Genomic DNA, 19,514 nt, shown 5'->3' with positions numbered 1-19,514 from the left:
CAAAGTGGATTCGGCAACGAGGCTTGCTGAGGAGCTCTTCTCACGTCACAAGGATCGTAACACGGTGTTCTCGCCGCTCTCGGTCCAGGTGGTCCTCGGCATGGTGGTGGCAGGGTTGGCAGGACCAGACAGGCGAGCCTGCTGCAATTCCTTTGAGCTGACTCCGCAGCCCCCATCAGAGGGTTCGCTTCAGAGGTGGTGGAGCATGTCCGTAAGGATGCCGGCTACGCCTTTGGGCCCAAGCATTCAGTGGCCTATGGAGCTTGGCTTGAGTGATCCATGACTCTCAAGCCCCAGTTCCGTCCTGGGCTCACTGTGGATTTTAAAGCTGCTGTTCATCTAGTTGATTTCAAATCTAATGTCAGTCCAGTCATGCTAAACTTTGGGGGACCAATTTACGAAATTTCATGACATTATGATTATTTCTATTTCGATGCTTGCTACCTGGCTAATAGATGTGATTGGGTTGCAGCCTGGTGCGGTGGTGAAGGAGGTGAATGAATGGGCAGAGAGGGCGACGGATGGTCTCATCAGGGGCTGTCTCCTGTGATGACGTCACCCCTGTGACCCCGCTCATTTTAGCGAACGCTCTCTACTTCAAAGGTACTTGTCTCAAGAAATTCAAAGCAAGGTGTACAAAAGACTACGATTTCTACCTCCTCGATGGCTGCCTCACTCGGGTCCCATTCATGACAAACTACGAACCGGATCAGTATATCGAAACCCACAATGGATTCAAAGTCCTGCAGCTCCCCTACAAGCAGGGCTGTGACTTTGGACGCAGTTTCTCCATGTGCTTCTTCCTTCCAGATATGGGGGATGGGCTGCCGGCTCTGACGGAGAGGGCTTGCTCCGAACCCGGTTTCTTAGACTGCCATAATCCCCAAACCAAAGTAGAAGTGGGTTAACTCAGAATACCCAAGTTGGAGGTATCTTCTACGTTCCATAACATTCCCAGCGTTCTGGCTAAGCTTGGCGTGAAGGTGGAACACTTGCCCAATGTGGCAAAAGGATCGGGATATTGTCTTTCCCTCGATCATCCAGAAGACATTCCTTGAAATCGATGAGCAGGGAACCAGACAGCGCCGTGTTATAGTGCCAGCTCGCCTGGTTATGCACCACCTCTAGAACTCGTGGACTTTGTTGCGGACCACCCATTCATGTTTGTAATCAGAGAGGAGATGACCGGAATTGTTCTTTTCATCGGCCAGTTGCTCGATCCCCAACAGAAGTAACAACACAGGAAATAGAATGAGTCGGATAGACGGGGATGATATGGACTTCTACCCATTCTCATTTATTTGCTAGTGAAATAATGGAACCACTTAACCGTGATCTGTTTGATGATATGTAATTTGCTTTTATCTATAGTTCAATCGTCTGAAATTGATTTAGTAATAGCGTGGGCCGACCAGCTCAACTTAGTCTGGACCTATTGGACTTTCCGATATTCACACCGAAAAAACATTGTGGTTTCCACAAAAAAAAAAAGGGATAGCTTTAGATTTCCATGTCCTCAGCGCCCCTACGACTTCTTCTTGTGCTAAATTTCTTACTTGAGATTTGTCAAAACCTGGTAAGAGCTTACAAGTCACCTTGTCAGATAATGAATTTTCCTAGTTGCAGTCAATGCAGTGAAAATCAGATTTTCAGATAAAAATTGTAAATGGTCCAAATTTTTTTTTTAAAAAAGGTGAAATCGATCGAATCGCCCAAATTATACGTTTCTATAATGGATGAATTCTACTTTACTTTATCTATTATATATAGATTCAGATACATGGATGATTTTTTAGGGTAGGTCCTTGGAGTCGGAAAAAGTTATAATATTGTTTGAATACCATGTCGAATTTGTTCTTTTTTTTCATGAAATTATCTTCTTTTACCTTTCCTTGAGTATCTTCTCTCTTATACCAAATTCCTAAATCCATCCCTGTACTTGTGTTTTGTGCAACATTAGTCCTAACATTTGGGACAGTTAATACCATACAGGAGATATACATCGACTTCGTAAAAGTCCAATTCACCGAAGTGAGGGCGGTGGTTTAGAACAAACTCCTACACTAGTTAAAAAAATTTATAAAGAAAAAGCTTCCTTATGTTTCGTCAATAGACTCTCATTCCCCATACATTCATCCTCGCCTTCGCTGTGTTGTTGCATCGTTATCTATGAGATTCAAGTCAGAGAGGTGGATCGTGAAGCTGATTAGCTGATATTAAGGGATTGCCCTATCGATGAAGAGGTTGCAATCCATCTCGCAATTTTATGGCGAGTGTATTTGCATTATCTTTTTTTTTTTTTGGGGGGGGGGGCGCTAATTCCCAGAAAAAGCACGAACTTTGCTGTTTGTGTTATTTCTAGCACGAACTTTTGGAAATCTCCAAAAACGCACAAATTTTAGTGTTTCCATTCTTTCTAGCACAAACTTTTATAAATTACAAGAACACAAACTTTTTGATTTATATCACACCTAGTAAACACTGACTTCCATCGTGAGTTTTGATGAATTCCTCTAGCATGCTATCTACCAGCGCTTATGTGGTTGACGGTGGATGACATGGTGAGTCTTTTGTACTCTGAGATCTAATGAACTACCAATGTCGTTGTAGCTAGGCGTTTGATAGTGATGTTGAATTCATGAGCCGGTAATCGAACTATCCACCAATCGCAGTTCCAATGATGAAATGAAAGGCAACCTATTTTCAACATTGATGAGGCAAACTTGAATGGCATTGGTGGTAGGAACATGAAGGATCTCTTTGTAATTAATTTTTTTCACTTAATGCGGTGGGAACAATTGAACCAACATGCAAGGTAAGTGATATCTCAGAGTGCAGAAGACTTCCCATGTCATCCACCGTCAGCCACATAAGTGCCGTTAGGTATTCACGTCACAAGAATCCATCAAAACTTACAGTGGAGGTCACTGCGTGCTATGTGTGATACAAAATCAAAAGTTTGTGTTTATTTTTTTTTAATTTCTAAAAGTTCATATTATAAAGCATAAAAACTGAAATGTTGGTGCTCTTTTTTAGGATTTCTAAAAATTAGTATTAGAAATGACATAAACTGCAAAGTTGTTTTTTTTTTTTTGGAATTAATCTTTTTTTATGAGTAATTTGATGTATATGCATTATCATACTCGCGAAAATGATTAGTTCCCATAAAATCAAGAAGGTACTGAGGAAAGAGTTTTAGTACGATGGCACAAAGCGTTGATCCAAAATTAAGAGATCTTGAATTCGATCATTATCAGTGTGGTTACATATCCCTTTATTTTGCTTTATTTCATATTCTTATACTATGCCTATGAGCCTATGAGCGTATACGATAATAGAAATAGTCCACAACATTTGTATTTTTTTTTCCATGTATTCACCTAAAAAATGAAGTATTTGTTCTCATGTCAATTGGAGAGGATTTGTGATCAAAACGGTAAGGTGATTTTTTTTTCTCTCTTTGAAGTGAAAGTGATCGGGGGCGATCAGCGAAACAATCCCCACAAGGTATAATCATATAAGTCGAAGCCCACCGAGGAATGTCTCATTTAAGATTCACCCATTCGTAAATATATACATAGAGTACTATCATTGCAAGCAAATTTAACCATAACGGGAGGGACCTTCACCTTATTTGCTTCCAGGAGATTTTGCTTGAATATTAGCATATTACCAGCTGAATAACACCCCAAGGATAAGGTAGGTGATCACATTATCTCAAAAGGCTCCTCCAATGGGCTGCTGTTAGAAAAAAAAAAATCCAAATACAAAAAAAAAAAAAATCAGAAATTTCTTGACTGTCAGCGAGAAGAAAATGGCGTTGTCGTTCTGCTATCCGCCTCCCATCACCTGCCGCCTCACTGCCGCCACCATCAGGTCTAGCCACGGCAACGGCAATTACACCCTCGAGGCCAGCTTCGTCCGGCGCGCTGCCGATTTGTCCGACAAGTCCTCCGGCTTCACCTCCCCCCACCCCAACTTCGGCTGCGTCATCGCCAACCCCGGCGGCAATGTGGTCGGGGAGGGCTACTTATACGCCCAGGGCACGACGCCGGCCGAGGTTCAGGCTGTCGAGGCCGCCGGCGCCGACCTCTGTATTGGCGCCACCGCTTACCTCAACATGGAGCCCGGCGACTGCCACGGCGACAGCACCGCTGTCTCCGCTCTCGTCCAGGTCTGTCTAACCGACAGAGAACTGCCTCTTCTCCGTTGATCCTACTGAGCTTTAGAACATCTTCGATAGTATACTTATCGGAAAAGAAGAATCCTGGGGCAAAACGAATTGCTTAGGATTAGATTGGAGATTGAACGAAGAAGCCTGTTTTTTTTTTGGCAGCTCTGAGGGTTTTAATGCACTGGGTAGTTGACATCTCGTATATAAAACTAGGCAGGAATTGTACGAGTGGTAGTGGGGATGAGGCACCCGCTTCAGCATCTTCGCGGGAATGCTGTGCGTGCGTTGAGAAGCCAAGGAATTCGGGTAGATGTTCTTGGAGAGGACCTCCAGAGTAAAGCTGTCGAGGTGCTGCATTTTGTCTAAGATCATTTACTCGTGTGGAGCTTTACTGACTGTTTCGCGGTGTAGCTTGAGGTTCAGAGTTTTGGTGTCATGTGCTGCAGGAAGCTCAGAAGTCGTGCCACCTCGTGAATGCTCATCTGATATACAGAGCGGCTTCTCGGGTCCCATTTTCCGTTCTCAAGTATGCCATGACCCTCGATGGTTAGCATTTTAAATGTCATTCTGCCACTTCGAGTTGTCATGTAATTTTCCTCAAGAGTAGAGCGAAAAAGTAATTTCAACCGCCTATGTTTGCATACAAGTGTGCTGTCTGTCCAAATGGAACAGGCAAAATTGCTGCCAGTAGTGGACATGCTGCATGGATAAGCAGCAAAAAGTCTAGAAGTCGAGTCTTTGAACTGCGGGGACGAAGCGATGCAATTGTTGTTGGAGGGAACACCGTGCGTAAAGACAGTAAGTACTGTGTACTAAGATTCTCTATTTTGGTTAAAACTAAAATAAAAATTTCTTGCTTTTTGAAACCATTGCTGTTAAACAGATCCAAGATTGACTGCAAGGCATGGTGGTGGGCACTTGCCCATGAGGATTGTGATGACACAGACGCTCGACCTTCCTGAGGAAGCAAACCTCTGGGACATTTCCGAAGTGTCAACAATAGTGGTGACCCAAAGAGGTGCTAGGAGGAGTTTTCAGAAATATTTAGCTTCCAAAGGTGTTGAGGTTGTAGAGTTTGACATGTTAAATCCTCGTGATGTCATGGAATATTTCTATGACCGTGGGTACCTTTCGATTTTGTGGGAGTGTGGAGGGACATTGGCTGCATCCGCAATCTCATTGGGTGTTATTCACAAGGTCTTTCTACTTCCCCTCTTCTGTTTTTCTGATATCGAATAATGGAAAGGATGTATTACATTTTAATTCATGCTGCTCATGGAGAAATTTTGCTAGACCAACATGTCTTGCAAAGTGCGTCAAGAGTTTCTTTGTTCTCATTTTCCGAGTTCTTTCATAGCATGAGCATGGAAACCTCTCCTTGTTTTCTGGAACCAAGCAACCAGTTGCATGGTGTTGGTCATAAGATCTGATCTTTTTGCAGGTGTTTGCATTTGTTGCACCTAAAATTATTGGTGGAAGGAATGCACCATCTCCAGTTGGTGAACTCGGTATGGTGGAGATGTCACAAGCCTTGGATTTGAGTGATGTTTCCTATGAACAGGTCTGTGGTTTGTTTATGTTCTACTTGTCCTGTTCTCCCATTTCCTTACCTTTTAATGTATACTGTGAGCTCATTATGTTCAGGAATTGGGCAAATTTTTGTGACATCAAAAGGCAAAGACCTGATCGACCTTTTGGAGAAGTGCAAAACTTTCTCATGTTCTTTCTGAAGTACTTCATCATGCATTCTCAGTCTGAATACGCCAATTATTTGCTGAAGTCACATGAAGCTTCTCTTAACAATTGCATCTGATATTTCCATTATCTGGGAATGGGTCTTATAAGTTGAAATGTTTTTCCAGGTTGGACCAGACATGCTTGTCAGTGGGTTTCTTCAGCCTATTCCCGACCTCACACCTGTCATCCCATCAATGAATGAGACTTCTGCAATTGACCCTACTGTCACTCCTTATGAACCAAACATCATATTCTTCTACAAAACATGGGACCCTTATGGAGCTTTCTCCAACTTCTCTCCTCATCCTATTCGAATGCCCAATGGAACTGGCGATTATGTTAGTTGGTCAAGTGTGGAGCACTACTATCAGGTAACACATTTTCTGATTTTCCCCCTTATATGATTTATTATTATCGTGTATCTGGTCGAGGAACTTTTGGGAGAACTTTTACAAATTTTAGGCCCACAAATATGTCGGAGTCGATAATCCTCAGGCCCAACAATATGTTGAAGAGATAAGATCTGCAAAAAGTCCAGAGGAAGCCGCTAGGATGGGGAGGCTTGTGCAGAGGCGGCATCCTGATCTTGTAAGGCTTCTCTACTTGTAGTATATCATTAATAAATATATCTTACATAACCCTCCTTGAATGGGGTTATATAAAAGTAGAAATTTAATTAGTTGAGAAATGTGTCCAGGGAAAAAAAGGAATACTAGCCGGATTACTGATGGGATCGGCCCTGAACTTGGTTCTATGAATAATGAGAGTCCGGACGGGACAGAGTCCATTATCCGTCCAATTTAGAACTAAATATGAAATGTTCCAAAACAGCCTCGAGCATTCAAATAATGAAGAGTAGTTTATTCCCTCCAAATTAACCAGTTGGTCAGTTGTACCTCTGAAAAACTTCAACTGAACTGACTAGCATATAAGTGATACATGTGTTTATCCAGAAGCAATTTTTGATGCAGGTGAGACCCGACTGGGATAGTATGAAGATCGATGTGATGTACCGAGCATTAAAGTTCAAGTTCTCAATATATCCTCATCTAAATTCCATGCTGCTATCCACGGCGGGGTCCATTCTTGTCGAAGCTTCGCCACACGACCTCTTCTGGGGAGGAGGAAGGGAAGGAGAAGGCCTGAACTATCTAGGCAGGCTGCTGATGCAGTTGAGGTCCGAGTTTCTTGGGGAGTACTCCAGCTCTAGCGAGAGTACTATCTTATCCCCGTGATATACCTAACACTTCATCGTGTTAGAGGGTAATATAGGCAATTTGTATTTTCCGTTCTATTCATTGTCTGTGCACAGGAAATTGATCTGAATTTTACCTGTAACATATATGACTAATAATTTTTGCTGTCCACAGTCCGTGGAGTTTCCCTGGAATATGAGGAGAACATCAGCCATGTTGTAATGTTAAAAATGTTGGTTTTCCTCGTATAGTTACTCGCATGATCCCGAAGATGAAACTGATATTTTTGTGGATTTATGGGAATTTAAAATATATTAATTTGTGGATTAATAAAGATTTGGAGATACTCATTGAAAACTGAGCTTTTACATATAGAAAAAGTCATGATATCTGTAAAGAAATGAAGAAGACCGTAAGAGTTCGTTCAAGTTGAGATTTACTTGACTGAGTTGGAATCGATAAGCTTAACCGTCCATACATATGGGGCTCAGAAGAAAATCTTGGATGATCCTACCTCATAATGAGATGACATTAGGATTTCTCCAATTTCATTTGTCTTGACGGGTAAATAATGAGATTACATTAGGATTTCTCCAATTTCATTCGTCTTGACGGGTAAATTGAAGGAATGTTACACCTAGACGCAACCAACTAGTGTACCCGGCCTTTTCATGTTTGAAACCCTTTCTCTCCTTCAAAATTCTTCTATGCTGGGACAGTTGTATGTTCGATCAATCTGCGAGATGACCCAGGTCGTCTAGAGTTAGGGAAAATTGATGATTGTTTTGAAACTTTTCAATCAGGATGGGCCAACATGGATTATAGGACTGTTCCAATAAAATCAAATTTCGGCAGAATTTTCCCTATCTTTCCTTGATATCCATTACCACATAACTATTCACCTAAAACTGGCTTTCCATAAAATTCCCAAAATATAAAACCAACCTGGTAAGCTCTAATATGTATATACATCACAAAAGAGAGAAATTTTCTTTTTCGCACACATATCAGTAATACAACTAAACAAAATTTCAGATCGTAACATTTTCAAATTCATTCTATACCAAAAAGGATATCTATCAAATAACTACTGTCCCTACCTAGTTCTCCGAGCTGATCCCCGATATCAAAAAGTGTTTCTTCCGCGCAGCTAGAAGATTATCTGGAAAAATATATGCAGGGTGTGAGCTGCATCTCAGTGAATACTATATTCCAGAGTAAAATGACATTTTTAAATAAATATTTAATTGCAAATAACTAAATAATCAAATAACTAATATCATCACATTCAATCCAACTATCAACTCACTCGGCATACATACACAGTATATATATATATATATATATACACAAACTGTAATAATAATTATATCAATATAATAACTAAATTTAAGTTCTACTAACCAATTCACACAATCCTTCCAACCGTTTCTTTAACACCCAATATTATATAAACATTAAACATTCATTCATTAGCATTCCATAGCAACTCACAACACAATCAATTGACAGATCCAACTCTAGCAACAACACAATTTTCATAGAACAACTTCAAACAATCTCAACAATCATCACACCTCCAACAATCTCAATAATCAACAAATCTCCAACAATCATACCAGCCAAACAATATACGATACAAACTAATCAATATAGCCATAGGGTTGCATTTCCTCGCAACAAAGTTGTGACGGTACCGTGACCCCGCACTCATATCCATAAATTCCTCCTTTCATTTATCATAAGCGGGGGCTGCCCATTATCCTCCGGCAGTAGGAGTCTAGGGGTCCATTTTATATCCCGCCGGATCAGCAGTCTAAGCGTCCGTCTTTGTATCCCGCCGGATCAGCGGTCTAGGCGTCCGTTTTTGTATCCTGCCGGATCAGCGATCTAGGCGTCACTTTTTATATCCTACCGGATCAGCGGTCTAGGCGTCCCTTTTTGTATCCCGCCGGATCAGCGGTCTAGGCGTCCATTTTGTATCCTGCCGGATCAGCAGTCTAGGCGTCCCTTTTTGTATCCCGCCAGATCAGCGGTCCCATGGCTATAATCAAACAACAATCACAAGCACAAACAATTGCAACCATGCCATCGCACCTCATATATCATCATACACGAGCACAATCTCAATCACATTACAATGGTACCACATTATCATCATATATCTCATACACAATCAACATATACAATCACACTGCATATCTCAAATCAAAATAAACATAAAATGCAATACCTTTCAAATCATTTCACACCACATAGCAAGACCGATTCATTAATCTAACTATCACTATATTCTTCTTAAAAAAATTATATAACTATAATACATCATTTTACAAGGGAATAGAGTACTCACATAATATATATATATATATATCATTTCACAATGGAATGAAGTACTCACCAACAACTCCCAGAAAGATAGCTCACTGGGTTGAACCTTCAGAGTCCTCGATTCCTATAATTTGCAAACATAAACTTAGAAAATAATTAACATAGCACTATTATAGGCCTCCCGCACCTCCCACAATCTCCTTTAGAGCCTATTGTTTCAATACAATGCAAAATTATTTATGTTTTATTCATTGTGCCTTATAATCTTCTCATCTTTGCTCAAGCTCCACTTAATAATCTCCATTTGACACCTTATTTAAGTACATAAACAGATGATTTCACATTGACCGTTAATAGGATAGTTTAATCAATAAAGGACTGAATTCATAAGAAGAATTTTATTAAGTACTAAAAATTATACTTTTGAAATTAAGTAATTTAAGCCTACCTCTATTCTTCGTATCATCTAACAAGGCAAACAACAAAAGAAAATTTCATTTCACCATCCACCGACTTCTTCGATTACACTCTCTTCTCTCATCCTCTGTCTCTTCCCGTTAAGCCGAACCCTAAAACTTCCTCTGATCATTTAACAAGGATTCAGCACCTTTAAAACGAATTTTGCGGTCAAAAGTCCAAATGTTCGTAAAATAACATCTCTAACTTGAAAAGATAGAAATCGACTTAACAAACACCAAAAATCAGATATGACCAGCAAGGAAGATTGAGCTTAAAGAACATGAAAGTGGTCAGTTTTGGATTTGAGGAAAGAAGATTCGATAAACCCACTCATTACGGAAAAATATGACAATTAGTATCGCTATTACAAAAAATCCCAAAAAATTATCTAAACTAGTAGATTCAGACACGAATCTGTACAAACAAAAATCACCGCAATCCGATGTCTGAGCGAGCCTAACGAGCCTCCCGAAGTTGCTGATGCGGGCTGTACGGAACAGACCCGGGCTGTGCGATGGCCCAACTTCGGAAGTTCGGCTCTCTCTCTATATAACTCCGAATACCACAATCTTGGAGTCTCTGGAAAGCTTACAATGTGGGCTATGTTTTAGAAACAAACGGTATGCCAAAACATGAAGAAATCAGTTCAAAAATGCCGGTTGAAGTTGACATTTCGTTATGATTTTCAGAATTTGAAATCGCGATAACTTTCAAACCGTATAACGAAATCAAATTCCGTAAAAAGCCACGCCATTCAAATGATCAGAGGAGCCTAACCATATCAAATTTCCGAACTAATAACATCTACACATCAAGCTGCCATTAACGAGCCTCAACCAAGTTCCTCCTTCTAGACTCTAGAAACCGAGTATGGAACCTTGCATTGTCTGCGAATTGCCTCAGAATTGCGAAGCCAAAATACAGACAGTTCCCTAAATATATTACCTCACATTTTGATCTCATTGCATGTCATCATCACGGCCCCAAAGATAACCATTTCAATTACGGAGTCAAGGACGCTCATCAGCTTCAGTTTGCATGCACAATTAAATTTCCCATTCAACCAAAATAAACACTATCGACCTTCTACTCATGCATATTACCTATCCTTGCTCTACTCAAATTCAAATTTTAGAATCCAAGAAATCACAGGTTATTACCCGGTTTCAAGAGAAATGATTAATGAAAAGAAGAATTCGAACAACATAAACTCAAACAATTTCTCAAACTACTCGGTTCTTACCTCTGTTGTACCCCATCTTCTTCCGATTTCCATTGCTTTGTCCCCAGCTCACAGCCTCTCTCTCTCTCTCTCTCTTGCCACTCATCCCTTTCTCTCTCTCTGTTTTCTCTGTTTTCTCTCGACTCTTCCAGCCCAAAATCAGAACAAAGAAGGAAATAGAAATAGAAAGAAGTAAATGGCGGTGGAAAGGGAAGTGGTCTTAGGACCACGTGGAGCCCATTCCACGCATCTTCTTCTTTTTCTTTTTAAACTCCAGCCACACGTATATAATATATATATATATATATATATGTATACCCTGTAAGTAAGTGTACGTGTGTGTATACATATATACCAACTATGTGAAATAAAAAAATAAAATAAAATAATGTCAGTTCTCACACAATCTCTCTGCTTTCGAGTTAAAGAACTTGAATTTGTTGTCAGAATTTCTGATTTTGAAATATCTTACTGTCAATCTCATGGCAGATTTATTAATAGGCGTCTTCTGATGAGCACAGAAAGATTCGTTTCTTTCATTTATTCCTGGGAGACCACTTTTTTTGTGTACAAAATGTGAATGATTGGAATGGAATTACACGATCTCTTTCGAAGTATTCGACCATTTGCTATCATTCGTTGCACTTTATTATATGACTCCGGTTATGTATCATTGCCATAAATGATCAGCAATGTATGTAGTGTTCATGAACAAGCACTCAACTCTTCTAAGCATGACCCAAAGACGACATAATTATGTCCTACAGGATATGCGGAGTATTCGACCATTTGCTATCATTCATTGCACTTTATTATACTCCTTCGGTTATGTGTCATTGCCATAAAGGATCAGCAATGTAGGTAGTGTTCATGAACAAGTACTCAACTCTTCGAAGCATGACCCAAAGACGACATAATTATGTCCTACAGGATATGCAGATCGAATGTTGTGATCTTACTTTGATGCGAGTTTACGGGATAGATGCAGCTATAGACAAGGCCTATATGCTCATGGCATGGACAATAACTAAATAAGATGGTACTTGCCCATTAAAACTACTTCAGATATTTGTCTAAACACAAAATTATTGATACATTTGCAGAAACTGTTGTCTGTAAGTAGCTAGGAACACAAACTTGTGTTAATGAAATATGCGCATATCCGAAATTCTATAATGTAAAATTTTCTCGAACAAATATACACTATTTCTATTGGAAAACTGTTTTCCATGAGTCTTGCTAATCTTTGCCACGACAGGATCGGATCATTCTGAACCACCATCTTACATGTTTGAATTTTATCAGTTTTTTCTATAATTAAAAGAACTGATAAAATTCAAAAAATATAAATAAAAAAATTATCAAAAAAAATCAAATAGAAAAGGGAGAATATTTTATTTTGGATAAGTGGTGTGCAGAGTAGTCCAAAATCCCGATCGAAAAAGCCTAAACGGCAAGGCTAGACAAAAAAAGAATGTACAGAGTAGTCCACAAATCCAAAAGAAAGTTTACAAACCCATAATCAAATGGAAAAAGCCTAGACAGCAAGGCCTAAAGCCCTAGCTACATATGAAAGCAAACATAGGCAGAGATATAATCTTCATTCTCGCCATCTTCATCACCTCCTGCAGCAAATGTGCAATGTCCTTGCGCTGTTGCTGAAAAAACTCGCAAATTCCCTTTTCTCCTGATTTGGTAAATGTAAATTGTCCAGAGGAGCCTCAATATAGTAACATCAAGACTCCTCCCGACGTACCAAAATAATAATGACAAGGGGAGAATTTTATCAGTTTTATTTATTTTGTTGCGGTGTACCAAACATGGGCTGCGCTGGAAGTTCCAGCAGCTCTACAAACACACCGGGGTACTTGGTTACATTGAGTTCATGTTGGGCCCAATTAGATTACAGCTTTGGGGGCGAGGCAAGAGTCCACTTCGCGATACTTGGTTACATTTTCCCTGTCATCATTTTCTGCTTCAAGGCCAAATATTAATGGAGGGTCTCACTAGCTCACGAGGACAAAGTTAGGCATATTTCAGTTGAGATTTACCTTGAAGAGTTGCAACGATAAACTCGACCACCTATCCAAGTATATACCACTGGATTCCCAATGTAATATGGACATGTCTTTTCACAATTGTAGCCACTTCAGGAGAGCCCATGATAGTTTGGAGAGTAATTTACCATGTCTTTTGCCAAGTTTAAGGAATAAGATTTAGGATCATATTTTGAAGGCATCTGTAGCTTGTCGATCTCGGTTTTTTTTTTTTTTTTGATAACTGTCGAGACTTTCCATTAAACCCAAAATGAATTATTCAGATTACACATGTCCAAGCACACCATTAACAAAACATCAAAACCCAAAAACCTAAGCAAACCATTACACACAAAATACATCAAAGCCCGATCAAGAGCCTTAGCTGGCAAAGGAGATCGCAACTTGAAATCTAACTTCGGAATAGTCAGCACCCTAGCACGAGCAAGCTGCAAAATCTGTAGCAAAATGGCTTTAGCCAAGCTCGCCTTCTCTTGGAAACTCTGTTATTCCTCTCCCTCCATATTTGATAAATGTAACAACTCCAAAGCAAGCGCAAGATTGCAGAGTCAAGTCTCAACCCTTAAGAAGACAAGCCCAAGTGACTTCTGAAAACCAGTCTGTCACTCTCTCGCTCCTGTAAAGTAAACTTTTCCATACAGCTTGAGTAACAGAACAAGGAAAGAAAAATTTTCCCTTGTTTCCACAACTTGCCCACAAAACTTGCACTCACGAGCAGTCACAGCAATGCCCCAATAAAGTAACCTCTGCTTTTTACTAAAGTCTATGCTTCAAAACTAACCAACAAACAAAGGAAACGCTAGGTATGTGCTGAGGAAACCGAATTGCCTGACTCCATTGAGCCTTAGGCATCTTGGCTCGCAAATGATTCTGAGCTGAAGCTGTTGAAAATATACCCGAGGATGTTGCAGTCCACCTCATCGTATCATGATTATGTAGCTGCAGAGAGTGAATAAGATCTTTTAACTCTTCAGCTTGCGGATCTGCTGTTCTAGGCCAAATCCACTCACCTTGCTTGAGGATTGAACTAACCCTGTCTGACTTCCCAATGGTAGGGAAGCATAAGAAACTCCTTGAACAGTGAACAAACAAAGGTTCATCCAACAACCAAGCATCATGCCAAAAATACGCTCCCTTATCATTACCAACGGACCACCTAACAAGAGGACGAATGAGATTCCTAACATTCAGCAACTTCCTCTAACTCCAAAAGCAATCATTTGGAATATTCAGGATCCAAAAACACCTCTTCTTGATCAAATATTGATGGACCCTGAAAGCAACCCTTACAGAACCAGAGTTAGGAAGCAAACACCACGCATTCCTCATTACACATACTTTATTCCAAACCTCAAGTTCCCTAATACCCAGGCCACCCTCACTTTTAGGGAGACAAACTTCCTCCCATTTTACTTTAGCTGCACACCTCAACACCTGCTCATTACCCTTCCACAAGAAGCTTCTGCATTTCTGATGCACAAGTTTTATCACCTGTTTTGGTAATATAAAACTCAAGCACCAATAATTAACCATGCTGAGTATGACTGAATTATAAGTTGAACTCTACCAGCATATGAAAGATGTTTAGTAGTCCAACTTTTTATTCTAACAACCACCTTATCAGCCAAGGCATTGCAATCTCTGTGAGACCAGCTTCCTGAAACAAGAGGCAAGCTGTCTTTACGCGGTAGCTTAACTCAAATTGAGCTAAATAATCTGGCGAAGTTGGAGAAAATTGTCTGAATTTCTTAGGTAAATTACACAAAAAAATTTTAAGCTCAGTTTTGATACTACTTTTTATTTTGACATAAAAAATCATAAGTTTTTATTTTGTTTCAAATATGGTATGTTATTTTCCTTCCGTCACGGTTTCCATCTAATTGCTTTTGTGGATGTAACACCATCAAGTGGACCCCAGTTGGCCAATGGAAAAGTAACACATGTAATATTATCTTGTAAAAAATAAAAATGGACCCCTTATTATTCTTAATGTTGCAAACTTGCCCCAATTATCTCCCTCTCTAGCCCCTCCCTTATGCAACTCTCTCTCTCTCTCTCTTGCTCCACTCCCCCCCCCCTCCCCCGCCCCTTTTCTTTCCCGTTTGTTTCCTCCATGTGCCATCTCTTGATTATGATATTAGCGATCATGGGACTTCAAACTTTGGGATTTTAGATATTCAAATTCTAAACACAGATAAACCGATTAGTGATGAAGCTCGATGGGTCAGGAGTTTTTCTCGGGTGGAAATTGTTCCCATCAACCATAGCGTTTTCCTCCGAGAAAGCTTAGGGGACCCTTATTGTGAGCGGCAATGAGGAAGGACAAAAACAGGAACAACTTTGGATTATGCATTATCAGCCTAAGAAGATCAATCATGAACTCTGGGAGGGGCTCCTTGCTCTTGGGACGGAAAAGAGGGCTGCCATGGTAGCCATGCTCAAGGGTCCGACATATGTCACACTTTCAACATAGTCGGGCATTATATTTTTCAAATTTTAGCTTACAATCATCAATGGACATTATCATAAATATTAAGATTCAATGAAATTTCTCATGAATCGAATAAGGATTCATTTCAATGTGGATCGACAGCTCTCACCACATAGCTCCCCTCACTGTCTGTGAGACCCTTTGATCTGACGTACACATATACTGCTAGGAGGGGGAACCAAAGGTGGAAGTTAAAAGGAGAAAAAGAGAGGAGGTGGCGATGGTGTTGGTGGCAGTTGGTGAGAGGAGAGATGGAGAGAGATGGGAGAGAGTAAGTTGCACGAGAAAGGGGCTAGGAAGGGAGATAGTTGGGGAAAGTTTATAAAATTAAGAAAATAAGGGGTACATTTTTTATTTTTCAAAAGATAATATTACATGTGTCACTTTTCCATTGGCCAACCAAGGTCCACTTGACGGGGTTATCGTCCACATAAGCAATTAGACAGAAAATGTCGTAGAAGGCAAATAGTATGCCATAATTAAGATGAAAATAAAATCTTGTGATTTTTTATGTAAAAAATGAAAAGTAGTGTCAAAACTGAGATAAAAGTGAAAACTTAATTTTTTTTGTATAATTTATCCCTTTTTTGTGGTTGAACTACCTCAAGCGTGATCTGCCTAAGTTGACGTTATTGATTAACTTAGTTTGTCTACGCTTTTCATGAATGGTTTTTTTTAGAGGAAATTGTATCAATTTTCAACCAATTCATAAAATTGTATAAATTTTCAATTTAGAGTCTTCATAATTTTTTGGTAATTTTATTTAATTATTTGGATTTTTATTTAAAGTTTCTATTTATATCTGATTTTTTTCTAAGTGCTCTTTATTTTTATAAATATTTTAGTTAAATTTCAAAATTTTCATAAATAATTATTCTTTTTCCTATAGTATATAACATATAATAATATTATCATAATATATTAAGGAATTATGATTAATTCATATATTAATACTATATTGGAAAAGGAGTAGTGATGTAAGTTGTTTGTAATTATTATTTCTCTAATTCAGTAAAAAATTAATATGCCGTAGGTTTTCAGGATAAGTTTGTAGGTAATATAATTTTTTACAATATACTAAAATTAAAATTTTCAAATATATTTATGCTTACATACTAAAATTATTATTAATTTTATTTATAAACTCTTAATTTATATACATTTAATTTATCATTTTTAATCCTAATTGTATATATATTTGCTATTATATCATATTTTATTACACTGTATTCAACTTTATATAATGGATAGAGGGGAAGAGATATACAATAATATATATATGGTATAAAATAAAATATTAAGAGAATGAATATGGGTTGCTTGAAACCCCAAGAATAGCGCAAGCGTATAGGATGTGTGTACACTTTATGAGTTGTTCACGAGATTGTAGATTCAATCTCCCCTTGCGCGCTTAGACCTTATTGAAGCCACCGACACATGTGGCTGCAAATGGACTGACCTGGATCCATGAGCTTGTGGGGTGTTAATGGGCCTGGAGAGATTAAATTTCTCGTTATCCAAAAAAAAGAAGAAAAAAGAAAATGGGTTGCTTGTATAGTTTATTTATTTTGAAAGCCTTATAATAGGAAAAATGTGCGTAATAGTTCATGCTATAAAAATATCATAAAAATATTGACTCATAGAATTTAATTGTAATTATTCACCATTTACATGGAAATAGAAGTATACCCTATAGCTAAATTTGATCGCACTACGAATAACATTTCTAAATATTACTTCTGCAAAACTTATGATCATAAACCTCGTCCTTCCAAACTAAATGTATAGATTTGCAGAATAAAGAAAAGATTGGGTTATTTCTTAACCACTTTCTTACAAAGAGACTTCCCCGAGAAAGAAGAAGAATGTGTCCGTTACCATGCTCTGAGGTTTATACAGCGAGTTTCGTTTTGATCTCTTTTAATACTATTTAATGGGTTTAATTCAAAATTAATGAAAGAAACGTAACCAAAAACTTTTTTAATATACGAATTAATAAAGATTTTCATTAATTGAAGGAGATTACTCTTCCTAAGACCACATTTATTATAGTTAGAATAATGCTTTTAAATATAGATGGCTCCTGCAGGTTTTTCCTTTGTATCTTTTACCTAGTTAGCATGAAAATTAAATTAAATCAGAAAATAGTTAGAGAAGAAAGAAATAAATTCAAATCTCAAGGTAAAAAACAATATACAATTTTTTATCACCGGAAAAAATCAATATAGTACAATTTATTAATTCAAATCCTACTTATATAGCGATTATATTTGTCATATAATAAGAAGTATAAGCAAAACACACTCTAATTATAATTACGATCATAGTAATTATCCAAAAAAAATTACGATCATAGTGAAATTGTATAGATTTATATAAAATAAATTAAATATTACTCAGATAAAATTACCAATTTATGAAGATTGTATAATATTTTTGAAAAGTAACATATTGTATTTTTATTTACTTATATCTTAATTATTTGATGATTACATTAAATTAATAGATTTAGATTTACTTCTTTTCTTTATAATTATAATTACAATCATAGTAAAAATGCAATTATTTGATGATTATACTAAATTAATAGCTATAGTTAGTATAATGCATTTAAATATAGATGGCTCCTACAGGTTTTTGTGTTTTCAATATTGAACTAATTGTACTTTTTATTTAGTTGGCATCAAAATTAAATTAAATAAAATACAGTTATAAAAGGAAGAAATAAATTCAAATTTATTTCATCACCAAAAAATCAATATACTATATTTTATTCATTCAAATCCTATTTATATAATGATTATACTTATCGTGTAATAAGAACTAGAGGCAAAACAAGCTCTAAATTAGTAGCTATAGTTAGTATAATGCATTAAATATAGATGGCTCCTACAGGTTTTTGTGTTTTCAATGTTGAACTAATTGTAATTTAAGTTTTACTAAAATAAAATTACCAATTTATTACAATTTTATAATTATTTTTTAAAGTAATATGGCAATTTCTCTGCAAATTATGTTGAGCAGCTGTTCGTCTAGTGGCAAGCAGGCATAAAGATAATTGCAACAGCAAAGAGGTTACAACACCCTCAATGTGATCCAGCGAGCATAAAATCCGAAAAGATTTAACTGACTCAAGCGACTTTCCGAAATAGTTTCGATATCAACCAACCGAAATTTCATGATTCCCTTACATGGAAAATCAATTTATTGAAGCAATAGGCATTTAATATCTCACTGCAAATGACCAAAATAAATATGGCATTCCACAAAAGATTATTTCATCCATGGCCGAAGAACTTTAAGTACTAGGACAAGACTCGAACATAAGTTTCTCAAAAAAGCTAGAAGTCTCAAAGGTGAGGGGAGAAGGCCTAGATCCTAACTGTTTCTATATATTCGAATCAAGTCTGTCCAAACAGCCCCAGATTTGTAAAATTGTACGTTGACAATCTCCTGTATGCTTACCATCCTTAACCTGGAAGTCAAGAAATGAGGAAAATCGATCAAATTCTCACCAACGATCAATTTAGTGAGAAAATTGTACAAATTATTTCATCAATCAAGTTTAAATTTTCAATGGCCAAACACCTCGGACAAACTCGATTAAATTCTCATTTCATTGCTCATGTTCCATATAAGACCTAAACGTATCTTAAAATTGCTTGCTGAAAAGCTCTTCATTTGAATTTTTATGACAAGAAATAGATCCTTGGAATTGGCAGGGGTTTAATACAGCAGGAAACTCGAATTCAGAGCAGCCTATAAAAGTAACATCACATGAATTTCAGCACAGAAAGAGTGAGTTGTTACTACCAATTATCTATCATATATCTGTTATACGAACCTC

At 37.8% G+C, this 19,514-nt stretch overlaps 1 protein-coding gene, 1 long non-coding RNA gene and 1 pseudogene across 5 annotated transcripts; 2 read left to right on the top strand and 1 right to left on the bottom strand.

Moving 5' to 3' along the window:
• The first annotated feature begins 415 nt into the window (after positions 1 to 415).
• On the top strand, positions 416 to 1,263 carry LOC116215438 (annotated as a pseudogene).
• A 2,461-nt stretch (positions 1,264 to 3,724) lies between these two features.
• On the top strand, positions 3,725 to 7,355 carry LOC116214841 (riboflavin biosynthesis protein PYRR, chloroplastic-like). Of its 4 annotated transcripts, XM_031550319.1 has the most exons (9): positions 3,725 to 4,174; positions 4,388 to 4,522; positions 4,621 to 4,720; positions 4,847 to 4,972; positions 5,058 to 5,371; positions 5,616 to 5,735; positions 6,037 to 6,282; positions 6,374 to 6,499; positions 6,883 to 7,355. In XM_031550319.1, the coding sequence occupies exons 1-9, from the start codon at positions 3,815 to 3,817 to the stop codon at positions 7,144 to 7,146; spliced, it is 1,791 nt and encodes a 596-aa protein (XP_031406179.1). In that variant the 5' UTR covers positions 3,725 to 3,814; the 3' UTR covers positions 7,147 to 7,355. The 4 variants fall into 4 exon arrangements, with proteins under 4 accessions (XP_031406179.1, XP_031406182.1, XP_031406181.1 ...); XM_031550322.1 differs by having other exon boundaries at positions 3,810 to 4,174; positions 4,392 to 4,700; positions 4,822 to 4,972; XM_031550320.1 differs by having other exon boundaries at positions 4,033 to 4,174; positions 4,388 to 4,700; positions 4,822 to 4,972.
• Positions 7,356 to 8,040: 685 nt separating this feature from the next.
• LOC116214842 lies at positions 8,041 to 11,298 on the bottom strand. Its single transcript, XR_004158363.1, has 3 exons — positions 11,141 to 11,298; positions 9,509 to 9,562; positions 8,041 to 8,269 (listed from the first exon to the last, which is right to left on the bottom strand). It is a non-coding gene; the product is annotated as an uncharacterized LOC116214842 (long non-coding RNA).
• Positions 11,299 to 19,514: the final 8,216 nt, after the last annotated feature.

This window comes from Punica granatum, chromosome 7 (assembly GCF_007655135.1).
Source record: "Punica granatum isolate Tunisia-2019 chromosome 7, ASM765513v2, whole genome shotgun sequence".
NCBI classification, from domain to species: Eukaryota; Viridiplantae; Streptophyta; class Magnoliopsida; order Myrtales; family Lythraceae; genus Punica; species Punica granatum.
This window is presented reverse-complemented; position numbering and strand designations above follow the sequence as displayed.